The sequence below is a fragment of the Engraulis encrasicolus genome, chromosome 19 (genome assembly GCF_034702125.1).
Source record: "Engraulis encrasicolus isolate BLACKSEA-1 chromosome 19, IST_EnEncr_1.0, whole genome shotgun sequence".
In the NCBI taxonomy this organism is placed as follows: Eukaryota; Metazoa; Chordata; class Actinopteri; order Clupeiformes; family Engraulidae; genus Engraulis; species Engraulis encrasicolus.
Genome location: NC_085875.1, coordinates 38963740 through 38976239, shown reverse-complemented (window position 1 = coordinate 38976239; position 12500 = coordinate 38963740). Strand labels below are relative to the sequence as shown.

General features: G+C 45.6%; 1 protein-coding gene across 3 annotated transcripts in view; it reads right to left on the bottom strand.

The window, feature by feature from the left end:
• The window catches only part of actn1 (actinin, alpha 1), a 91933-nt gene that overhangs the window by 27727 nt on the left and 51706 nt on the right, over window positions 1–12500 (bottom strand). For 2 of the 3 annotated variants that reach the window (XM_063184375.1, XM_063184374.1), the window contains exons 5-8: window positions 10981–11068; window positions 7106–7184; window positions 6473–6554; window positions 3180–3265 (exon numbers count right to left, since the gene is read on the bottom strand). In XM_063184375.1, the coding sequence (XP_063040445.1) occupies window positions 3180–3265; window positions 6473–6554; window positions 7106–7184; window positions 10981–11068 (335 nt within the window). Of the gene's footprint in view, window positions 1–1189; window positions 1276–3179; window positions 3266–6472; window positions 6555–7105; window positions 7185–10980; window positions 11069–12500 lie in introns of all 3 variants that reach the window. The other variant, XM_063184376.1, reaches the window with a different exon arrangement.

Genomic DNA, 12500 nt, shown 5'->3' with positions numbered 1-12500 from the left:
AGAGTGTGTGTGTTGTAGCTGTGTGTTTAGACCTCCTCCTGTAGGACCCATGTTGAGTGTGTGTAGCTGCCTGATGTCACACTGTGCCAACAGAAGCCACATTAGCCTCCCTTCAGGAGGTCTATTAGTCTAATACACACATACACACACGCACGCACGCGCACACACGCACGCACACACACACACGCACACGCACACACTAACACACACAAATACACACACACACAGTCATACACAGTCACACACAGTCATACAGTGAGATGGTCATAAATACAGCCATATGCTTCGGATAGAGAGTGTTCTTCCAAAAATGTGTATTTTGCACAAGGCATGAAGAACAAAGCCATCTTCTGTTCACGGTAACACAGAGGGTTTGTTTTTAAAACTGTGCTACTATGTATGTAGAATAGGAGTACTGTGTCCAGAGATGTTTAAATTGGATTGGTCATATAGCAAATATGTAAAAGAGTGTAGTTTCTGCAGCATAGTTTTTTGTGTTGTGTGCGACGTGAGTGTGTAGATTTATGGGAGTTGGCAATATGTTACGCCTAGGGACACATACACGTGAATTTGGCCAAGCGAGGCAAACTTTCGCCATTCATTCCTATGAGGGAATCAAAGACAAGTGAACAGGAGCGAAGCGAAAATATTCGACCAAGTTTAATCTTATGCACATGAGGAGTGTATTTCACCTGCGGCGGACAATCAACTTGACAAAATAAATTCTATTTGATTTGCTGTGACGACCTGATGACCACTGAGCTGTCAGAATGGAACACTGAATTCTGCCTCTCACTTCACTTCACATTTCGCATGTATGTGTCCCTGGCATTGCCGTGGCTAACAGTAATCTACAAAATGTCAAAAAGATGTGAAAGAGCACTGGCTTACAGTGTTTGGATTTCTGTTTGAGCAATGTGAGTTTAGTTTGAGATGCACGCTAAAAGTAATTGCTGCTGACGTATCCAATCAGAGATCAATAATTGGATAATGAGTGTATAAATCAATATAAATGGTATTATGCATGATTGTGCAGCTGATATTTGTAACATAAATGTTGCAAAAGTGTTTTCTGATTGGCTGCTTTCAGCCACCCAAACAAGTGTCTGATTGGTTGAGGAGGTGTCTGTTTCTGATTGGCTGGTTGTGGGGAAGAGGAAGAGGAAGAGGTTGCGGGTTGCGGGCTCACCTTCTGCTTGCCTGAGAAGGCGTGGTAATAGCACGAGACATAGGTCATGACGGCCTTCTCGTCTGGCCTCAACGTGCTAAGAAGATCTGCCCCAGAAGCAGAGGAGAGAGGGAGAGAAGGACACACACAGCCAGACAGACAGCCAGAGAGAGAGAGAGAAAGAGAGAGTGGAAGGCGGAGGTAGAGACGTGGGGGGGAGAAGGGAAAGAGAAGGAGGAGGGAAGAGAAGAGATGCGCAGAGTAAAAGTGGGCAGACACAGGAGGTGAAGAGGTCAGCATTAGGTGCACACAGTAGCAGGGAGGAGACAGTGGGCAGTCGCATCGTGTCCCTCTCCAGTCTCCCTCATGAAGCGTTACATTCAGCTGATGCTCGCACCCTGATCATACCCTGGGTCATACCGCACATGACAACTAGCCTGGTAAACTAGACAAACCCGCCCAGGGGCAGAAAAGTTTTGCTTGGAGAGCTGGTCTAATACAGGGGTTCTCAACCATTTTTGAATGAATGCCCCCTTGACCTCATCATACGCCTACCAGCGCCCCCCTTAGTATTATATTGTAGTATTATAAATCAAAATAGACTAATGCCCCCAATGGCAATTAAGCACCACCCCTTCTCAGCTGTATCCTAACTTCCTACCAGACCTCTCTGTGTGTGTAGCTCTACAGCCCCCTAGTAGTGGAGCTCACGAAACTGCGCGGAACTACAACTACGGGCAAGAGCCAGTTAAGAGGTGTAGCGCCGTTGTTAAGAAACACTAGTCTAATACATAGTACAGACTGCTGCTCTGATAGGTTATAGATAGGTTTGAAAGACGACAGTTTGGTTCCACCCACAGCCCTCAGCTTCCTGAACCATGTGGTACCAGACTAAACTCCTGTTCTAGTCTGGACTGCCAGACTACTACAGCTCCATGTAAAGTTAAATATACTGTTGCTTTATAAAAGCCCAGCCCATACAGATGGTTTAGAATCTCTTGCCTATCAGTTAGGTATGTAAAGAAAATATGGATGCGTGACTATGCTATGCAGTTTCCAGAGTTGTGTATGCTGAGGAAACCACAAGCTGACTAGCTGTAAAATACACTAAGGGAAACCTCCTCCTTCAATGAAAAAAAAAGAAATAAAATGAAAAAAAACTTGAACACCACAGGCTAAATTTAACCAGCACTTCGGCAAATGTGGTTTAAAAAGGAAAAAAACACTGTTGCTATGGGAGACTGGAGGTTGCGATCAGAGCGTGCCCACTGTCGACCTGCCCGACTCAGAGTTGGGGCAGCCGGTGAAAGTCAAGTGTTGGATCTCCAACCATGCGTTCGGAGCAGACGCGGCCCACATGTGGCCCGTGTGTGGTCCACATGCAGTACTGTACAGTGAGGTAGCACTGGGAAGTGAGTCAGTGTCTCCCTGTGCCCAGAGCTTTACAAATAGCACTGCAGAGAGAAAGAGAACCATGCGGTTAAGAGGCACATACACGCAGCGGCCATGTCCTAAAGCTCTCACTCACAGTTCACTATGCAGTAACCCTGGGCTGTAACCCTGTAGGAATTACGCGTTAGCTCCATAGTAAACAAAGTGGCGCACTACATAGTACACAAAGTGGTGCACTACATCAGTACACAAAGTGAGCATTTTGGACATGGCACAAACACTGTCGCTGCACAGCTGGGGGGCAGAGATAGTCAGTCAGACAGACAGACAGACAGACAGACAGACAGACAGACAGACAGACAGACAGACAGACAGACAGACAGACAGACAGACAGACAGACAGACAGACAGACATCCAAATGGAAGAAAACCCAGGAAACGCAGATAGTGGGCTAGAGGAAGTGGACATGATGAGCATTGGTGATGGAGGGAGGTTGGTGGTAGCGAGGGATAAGGGTGATGATGGGGGAACAGGGAGCTTGTTGAGAGAGAGAGAGAGAGAGAGAGAGAGAGAGAGAGAGAGAGGCACGAAGTGTTTAACAGTTGCATCCTGGGATACCTTCTGGGCGCCGGAGAAGGCATGGTAGAAGCTAGAGACATAGGTCATGATGGCCTTCTCGTCGGGACGGGCCGTGCCAACGATGTCTGCAGAGAGAGGGAGGAAGGGAGGGAGGGAGAGATGAAGGGATGGAGGGATGGGGGATGGAGGTTAAAGAGAAGACAGGGTGGGAGTGGGAACGAGGGATGAGAGATGGATGGAGGAGGGGAGTGGAGGGATGGATGGGGGATGGAGGAATAGAGGATAGGGGGTGGAGGTTGGGGACAAGGCAGGGTGGGAGTGGGAAGGAGGGATGAGAGATGGATGGCGGAGGAGAGGAGGGATGGATGGAGGATGGAGACATACATGAGGGAGGAGAGGAGAGATGGAAGGATGGATGGAGATGGAGAGATAGATGATGGGAGGTGGAGGTTGGGGAGAAGGCAGGGTGGGAGTGGGAATGAGGGATGAGAGGTAGATGAGGGAGGAGGGGAGGGATGGAGGGATGGATGGATGGATGGTTTGTTAAACAGGTCACAATATTGATCGCAAAAGCCCAGAGTGAATAACAGACCAGTATCACTGGATGGGGCCAACACACACAATCCATTCCCACAATCCATGCTTGTTGACAAACAATGGAACACAACAGAGTTAGAGGAGAACACTGGCCCACTGCCCTAATTCACAGAAAGACAAAGCAAATCATAACCTTTAAACAGCCAAATACAAGTTGCATGTTAAAAATTACATTTAAATTAATGTACATAATACCGTAGTATAGTAGTTCAGTTTCAGTTACAAACTGTATAATACAGACGTTTCATATCACTTGCAGATGACGCATGCAAAGACAAAAACAAACAAGTTATACACTTCACCAAAGGCAGGTTAAACTGTTGAAGCGTCGATGCTATCAATGCAAAACTCAAAACTCAAGTGCACTCAAATGCGTCATCAGATGAAGAGATGACACAAACTCATTTTTTAAAAAAAATACTAGTCTACAAAAGTGGCATGTGTGTGTGTGTTACATTTAGTATGGATGACAACAAGCTAACAGCAAATGTATCCACATGACTGTACAGCATATAATCTAAGTTCCCCGCCTCCCTCTATCTATCTATCTCTCTCTCTCTCTCTCTCTCTCTCTCTCTCTCTCTCTCTCTCTCTCTCTCTCTCGCTCTCTCTCTATATATCACTCTCTCTGTCTCTCTCTCTCTCTCTCTCTCTCACACACACACACACACACACACACACACACACACACACACACACACACACACACACACACACACACAGACACACACACACACACAGACACACACACAGACACACACACACACACACACACACACACACACACACACACACACACACACACAGATGGAGTGTTGACAGAGGGAAACACCCACAAACGAATGAGGAAAAACAAACACATATGCACCCTCCCCCTTCACACACACACACACACACACACACACACACACACACACACACACACACACACACACACACACACACACACACACACACACACACACACACACACACACACACACCTGGTTGGACTCCCATAGGCCTATATTTAGACTAGAGAGCTAACAGCGCTAAAGTGGGCCACACAATGGAGTAGCTTTACTCAGAAGTGGAAATTGATCGGTGTGTGTGTGTGTGTGTATGTGTGTGTGTGTGTGTGTGTGTGTGTGTGTGTGTGTGTGTGTGTGTTTGTGCGTGCGTGCGTGTTCTTTTGCCAACTTCATATGCAGTCAGAGTCGGGGCCTGGTGTAAATAAGCACCCTACAGAGAAACAGACTCTCTCTAGGAAGCTGGTGGAAACAAAGACTCTGTTCAAGCTAGCAAAACCACAAATGCAACACACACATACACACACACACACACACACACACACACACACTCACACACACACTCACACACACACACACACACACACACACACACACACACACACACACACACACACACACACACACACACACACACACACACACACACACACACACACACACACACACACACACACACACACAGATCTGGGACCCAAAACCATAGCCCACTCAGGCCAAACACTCAGTTAACCCCACACACACCTCTGGCATACACACACCAGACACTCAGCTAACTGCTCAGCTAAAAGCTAGCTTTTGTAGCCTGGGAAACCTATTTTAACATTCCAAATTTCGGGTGACCCCGCACAATTTTTGTCGACAAGAATGAGTTATGTTATATTAATTAATAACATTTTTCAGTATTCTTTTTTTTACACCAGTAGACATTTCAAGCCACCGCACTTGAGTTCCAGGCGACTCCAATGTAGGTGGCTGCCCTAACCCTAAATAAACCCAAACCCTTCGCTACCACCATCCAAACAGAAACAGAGGCCCATTTAAAGTCCTTTCCCCTCTTCCCACTGACGCTAACACACACACACACACACACATGCACATGCACACGCACACACACACACACACACACACACACACACACACACACACACACACACACACACCCTGACCCCAGTAAACTCTGTCTCCTCTCCACCCAGGGGTCCTCATTAAGCCAGTCATTGTTTGTTTATGGCATTGTGTATCAATTATCCATGCCCATACCCCAGTATTTCCCACAGACCAAGTAGCACTGTGTGGTACCACAAATACGTGCAAAAACCATTGGGACAGAGTAAGTGTCATGCAAGTCATGCGTGTACTGCAACCCCATTGACATTTGCAGTATGTTGTGTGGTTGGTCAATTTGTGTTTTTTTATTTATTTTGTGGTGCTGTGCCACAGAATGGTTTATGGGAAACACCATACACCCATCAGCTACTTCGACCCTCTGCCGTTCATCCCATGCCCTAAACATTCATGTGAAGGTATAGGCTGGCCCAATAGGATCTCTCCTGTGTGGCAAAGCCTTTACCCAGCATCAATATACATAACAATACATGACAAAAATAAATACTGTACATGCTAGATACACTAGAGAGGGCCAGACAAGGCTCTGTGCATTACTGGTTAACATCAATTGTGAGAATATACTACAGTGCTATTGTAGTGTTGTGTGATGTGCAACGATTAAATACACCAAGTCTCCATTAGGCTAAGGTAATAGAGTGCGCTGGAGCACTTTGTTCACCTCCGGTGAAAGAAAACAAACCTGGAAAAAAAATGTTAAGGTGACTCATCATCATTACCCCATCCCCTGCATCGTTATAACAATTACCACCATTCCTGTGACAGAGGTAAGACGTTGTAGACATCAACAGAATCGATAAATGTAAAGACAGATGTTACCTTCTGCGTCCAACATTTTGGGGATGTCCAGGTACTTTTCGGCTACATCAAAGGCTGTGTTCAGATTGGTCATCGGGTCATCCTGTCAAGCACAGAAGTGAACAGCCACGGTCAGAATCTAATATAAGCGCCTGGAGTCCTCATTTTCTTAACCCCTTAACGCAGAGCCTCTCTTATAACTGAATTGTCGCCAAAATGGTAATTATAGTTTACCTAAGACTTGCATTGTCATAGCAATGTTGTTATGATGTAGTTGAGTGTTTTCAGCAAAGAGTAAATTTATCCCGTCGACATCATTAAGAGTCTACCTCAATGACAACTGTGGTCTATCTTTCAGCAGGTTTACCACTTCCTGCAATTTTACTTAGCCAGGTTTATCACGCAACCATGGTCTTGGAATACCCCCCAGGCAGTGCAATAACTTTGCTTGTTTGTTGGTTTGTTTGTCTGTCTATTTGTCTGCTTTCCTCTGCTCGTAGTATATGTGATTGTCTGCAGGGGGTGCCAAACACACATCAAGTGCATCTAGACCTGGCCAGGTTGACATCTCTGATAGCTCTTGTTGTCCATGGTTTTGTTACTAGATGTGTTTGTGTGGGTGTGGGTGTGCGTGCGTGCGTGCATGGCACTCACTTTGCGGAGCTTTCCGTAATCAATGAGTTCTGGACGATGCCTGTGAATGAGGGCGCAGAAACCCAGCCCATCTTTCCAGCTACGGAAAAAGGGAGCGAAAGAAAAACAGAACAGGAATGATTATCATTGAAATGCTTATAATGCCATTGGAAAGCACTTTGCAGGAGCAGTTACAACCGCTAGGAAAAGTATAACTTCTGTCAAATAGCAGGACTTTCATTCTTCCAAGACATAGGATCCAAAGAGTTCAGTTAGTTAGTAAGCAGCTGGACGTGTCCCATCTTGGAGCTTGAAAGACATTTGGTTCCTGATCCAAGTACCTTCCTCAGCTTCTAGTGGAGGTACAGAAGGAGCAAGCCACAGGAAGAAGTCAAGTGGCTTAAAACTTGTGTCTTCTGTCAAACAAATACACATCACATTCCTCCCCTTTTCCAATAAAAACAGAAAAAGATCTATGTCAATTCAAAGGAAAACATTTGAATTGGTAAAGCATTCCTGCTGTTGCCAGCACTCAGAAGCTGTGCATGGAATAGTGAGCTCTTGAAATATCTATGTCACTTGACTTTTCAACCTTTTTCCAGTTCAGTGATTTTATTTGATCTCAACATGCTCTCTTTCTCCTTATGACTGACTTCCTCTGAGGGCTGGAATGTGATAGGCCTAAGAGTGGTGCAGTGAGTGTGTGCTGTGTGTTTGTGTATAGGCACATGGAGAGCAGAAGGCTTGATCCATAGCATGCGCCTGGGCCCTCTCTCTCTCTCTCTCTCTCTCTCTCTCTCTCTCTCTCTCTCTCTCTCTCTCTCTCTCTCTCTCTCTCTCTCTCACTGCTGTCATAAGATACCCCTCGCACGTCTCCATTAGACTTACACATGCAACCACAAAGACATATGTGTGCATGCGCATACACAGACAGACACATTTCCACCCACAGACACGCGTACATACACACACACCCTTCCAACCAAAGACAGACAGACAGACAGACAGACAGACAGACAGACAGACAGACAGACACACACACACACGCGCACACACACACACACACGCACACACTTTAATGAACATAAAGTTGTGTGCACACACATATGTATCTAGGCAACAACAGAGGCAAGGAGCAAGAAAATGGCAAAAATGACACTGAGGTGAAGGAAACAGGGATAACAGAAGAGGTGGGAGAGGAGAGGGAGAGAGGTGGGAGAGATAGTGAGTGAGAGAGAGAGAGAGAGAGAGAGAGAGAGAGAGAGAGAGAGAGAGAGAGAGAGAGAGAGAGAGAGAGAGAGAGAGAGAGAGAGAGAGAGAGAGAGAGAGAGAGAGAGAGAGAGAGGAAGGGTATGAGGAGGTATTGTTCTGGGCTCTTTGATGACTCTTCATCTTGGCTGACGGAGTGCTATCGCTTCATCTCAGGAGCACGACCACATCAAAGGCATTTTTGTCCCAGAGCTCAGAGCGCTGGTGTTATTACCCCACCCCTCCTGGACAAAGGTGAAGTAACCTCACCTCACTGAACCCCTCAATGCAGACAGACCCTCCCTCCTCCATCCCCACCATTCTCCTGCCATCCAGTTCAGCTCATTTGCCCCTCCCCCCTCAACTCCTCTCCTCTCTTATCCTGTCCTCTGTCTCTCCTGTCCTCCTTTCCTCCCAACCGTATCTCACTCATTTCGTGAAGTATTCACGAAAAAAATAGATTAATTTTCGTGGTGCATTCACGTTATTGCCCGTTTTTCGTGGTAGGGCAACGAAACGCTGCCTATTCACTTGAATTGCCCGACTGTTGCCTAGCGACCCACTAGTTTGATGCCCTTTCGGTAGCCTACCGTCACATGGTAATCAAACATTTCAAACAAGCAATTTAGGGTTAGGTTTAGGGTCAAGGTTAGGGTTAAGGTTAGGGTTAGGGTTGGATAACCATAGCAGCAGTGGGGCAATTTAAGTGAATAGGCAGCGTTTCGTTGCCCTACCACGAAAAACGGGCAATAACGTGAATGCACCACGAAAATTTATCTATTAAGGCGTGAGATAGGGCTCTTCCTCCTGTCTCTCCTCTCCCTTTTTGGTCTCTTCTCATCTGTCTTGTCCTGCTCTCTCTCTCTCTCTCTCTGTCTCTGTCTCCTCTGTCTCTGTCTCTGTCTCTGTCTCTGTCAAGGTCTCTGTCTCTGTCTCTGTCTCTGTCTCTGTCTCTCTCTCTCTCCATCTCCTATCCTCTGGGTCCCTGCTCTCTCTCCACTCCTCTAGACTTTGAACATTCATTTTATTGCCCAATTGCAGATACAGTCCATTCTACTGAAGTAGACTTAGTCTATCATTAAACAAAATTCACTGACTGCAATGTCTATGCATGTCTTATTATGTGATTTTATGTGGGCAGAAATAAACTCTGGATAGCCTTACTACAACTTCATTCATTTTTACATTGCATGGTTTCTTGAGGTAGAGGAAATCAATTTTTGAGGCGTTGTTAAAATATATTGAATGTGGCCTTGGGTGTTTGTAATGGAAATACTGGTGAAAGCTTATAGCCCAAACAAAAACATTTAATTGTGCTATAATGTTAATGTTTTTGTTTCTGATCAATAACGGTGAGCTGATGTTCTCTACATTGTCCCATCCAACACATTCAGCATTTTAATCCTATTATTCGTCTGCTTCCAATAGCCCCTCTTCCATCTCTCTTCCTTTACAGCCCATTCTTAGCAGGATCAATCTTTCCTTTTTTCTCCATAATGGCCGACAAAATTAAACATATTCGGTAGGCACCAGTAGGCCTAGAAGAAACATGATTGCCTTTGACAAGAGCCTCTACCTTCTGAAATGCAGTCCTCATGCCGCCAATCTGGCATCTATTAGTTTAGTCTGCTCAGTTGGTGCTCTGGCTGCCTCTCTGGCGAGGTCTGTTTTCTATTACCTCTGTCTGGGAGTTGGGTTGTACTTCTTACGCACATGGTCCCATGCAGTGGCGTTTTCCCCCCACGCACACACACACTCACTTTTACACACAGGAGCATACCATACACATGAGCACAAGACTCACTCACACAGGCGCAAGCACAAGTACAGACACAGGCACAGACACACACACTCACACGCACGCTACGCAGACATGCACACATGCACACACATGCATAAACACTTCTGCTTTTGTTCTTTGTCTCCTTATATCTGTCTTTTCTCTTTCAGTACCTCAACCCTTTTCTGTGTTGACACAGACACACACAACCTGCACACTAACACTTAACTTTTTCTTGCTTTCTCCCTCCACTCTCCTCCCCCTACTCATAGACAGACACGCACATACCGTATAAACTTATTGTCCCTAATTCAACTCATATGATGTCCTTGTGTGGATGGAAGTATCTGGACAATTTTATGGCACGTCTTACATAACATGTCAAGAGATACTGTAAATCTGGACGGCCCAAAGCCTAGGAGGACTCTCATAGAGTGGAAATGTCTACTACATACATGAACAGACTGGGCTAGACATTTTCAACTGATGTCTTTTATTCTTGTTAAGTTTTCTATTTGTTTCTAGAGGTTTAAAAAAATATGCCCTAATTGTGTTAGAGCTTCAGTTGATACCGTATGTCTTCATCTTATAAAGTTTTCGTAATAGTTTCTAGAACTGTATCACAAGATGGATCCAAGGTTTTCAAACTCTCAAAATGTCTAAATAGACCTCATAGCTTTCTGAATGTTTCTCTATGTTTCTAAAAGTGCAGTTGCTTCTTAAAGTTATAAACGGTTTTCTTCTTCTCTAGCCTGGCCGCGCCAAACCCCTACAGCAAAGCTGTGCCGGGAGCAAATTCAATTTGCGGCCTCTAGGGGCGTCTAGATTTCTAGGCTACTTCTTCTCTAGAAAGTGTAAAATAATATACCTGATGTGAAAGTTCTGGATGTTGACATTCTTGTAGGGGGCCGTTTTCCTCTGGCACCACAACAGCAGTCCTTCTTTAGCCGAGGTCTCTGTAGAGCACACAAAAACGTCCATGTGAAAACCATGGCAATATCTTTTTTCCCTGAACACGGTTATGTTTCGTCCTCCATATATATTTGCAGACTGGCACCCAGATTTACAAAGTAACAGACAAATACAACACACACCTGGAAACATGGTGGATATTCACTGTTTAGTGACATTTTTAATACAAACACACACAGCAACTGATGAAAGTGGTTAACTGTCTTTGAGTATCATGAACAGCGCTTTATGTATTATCAAGTGCACAACGCAATACCATATCACTCTCTGCATGATCCACTTTCTAAATAAGACCTCCCCATTGAGCCAACACCAACCTGGTTCTTTTTAACCACCTACTTAAGGCTGGTTTTGTTTTGGGTTCATCCACAGTTTCATTTTTTCTATTTTTTTTAATTGCTTCAACCCTGTTAATAAATAGTCAGTCATTTTCTTCACTATACATATGAGTGGCCTTTATTCTTGTGTGGCCAGCTCTGGTGTGAGGTGGGGGTGCACAAGCCACTTCCTCACAATCATCAGACAGTGTGTGTGTGTGTGTGTGTGTGTGTGTGTGTGTGTGTGTGTGTGTGTGTGTGTGTGTGTGTGTGTGTGTGTGTGTGTGTGTGTTAATTATAGCACCCCCCCCCCTCACCCTGTACCTTCCAGCTGGTTTTCTTCAGTCATGTGTTCTCTGATTACGGGAAGAAATATGATTATTTTGATTAAGCTCTTTTGATTGGAGAATTAAATAGTGCATGGCCACCCTAAATTATTCCCTCAGATTGAATTAAAGGCAGCAGACTCCTTTAGGTCTGTGCATCTGCTCCTCTCTTCCTCTCCCCCGCTACCTCTTCGCTTCTCTTCCCCTCCTCTCCTCCCCTCTCTCTGGGCTCATCCTCCTCTCCTCCTCTGCCTCTCTTTCTCTCCTCTCCTCTTCAGTCTCTCTTCCTCTCTCTATATCTCCTTCTATATCTATATCTCATCCTATATCTTCCTCTCTCTTCCCTCCCCTGCCCCTGTACCTCTCTTCCTCTGCCTAGAGTACCTCTCTTCCTCTACCTCTGTACTCTTCCTCTCATTATCTCCTCTGCCTCTGTGCATCTCTTCCTTTCCTCTGTCTCTCTTCTCCTCCACTCTGCTTCTCCTCCACTCTGCTTCTCTCCTCCTCTATCTGCTTTTCCTCCTTTCCTCTCCTCCTCTTTGCTTCTCTCCTCCTCTCCTTTGCCTTTGTGTCTCTCCTCTCCTCTCCTCTCCTCTCCCTCTCCTCTGCTATCCTCCTCTCCCTCTGCATCTCTGATGGAAAAGAGCATGCTAACTCAGTGGAATCTGAATGAGCGCCCAGTTGGAATCCTGGGACTGCGGAACACAACCAAAGTGTTCCACTGAGTAACTCTCAGATGGTTAGAGCTGGCCAGAGGCTGCAGGGGGATGGAT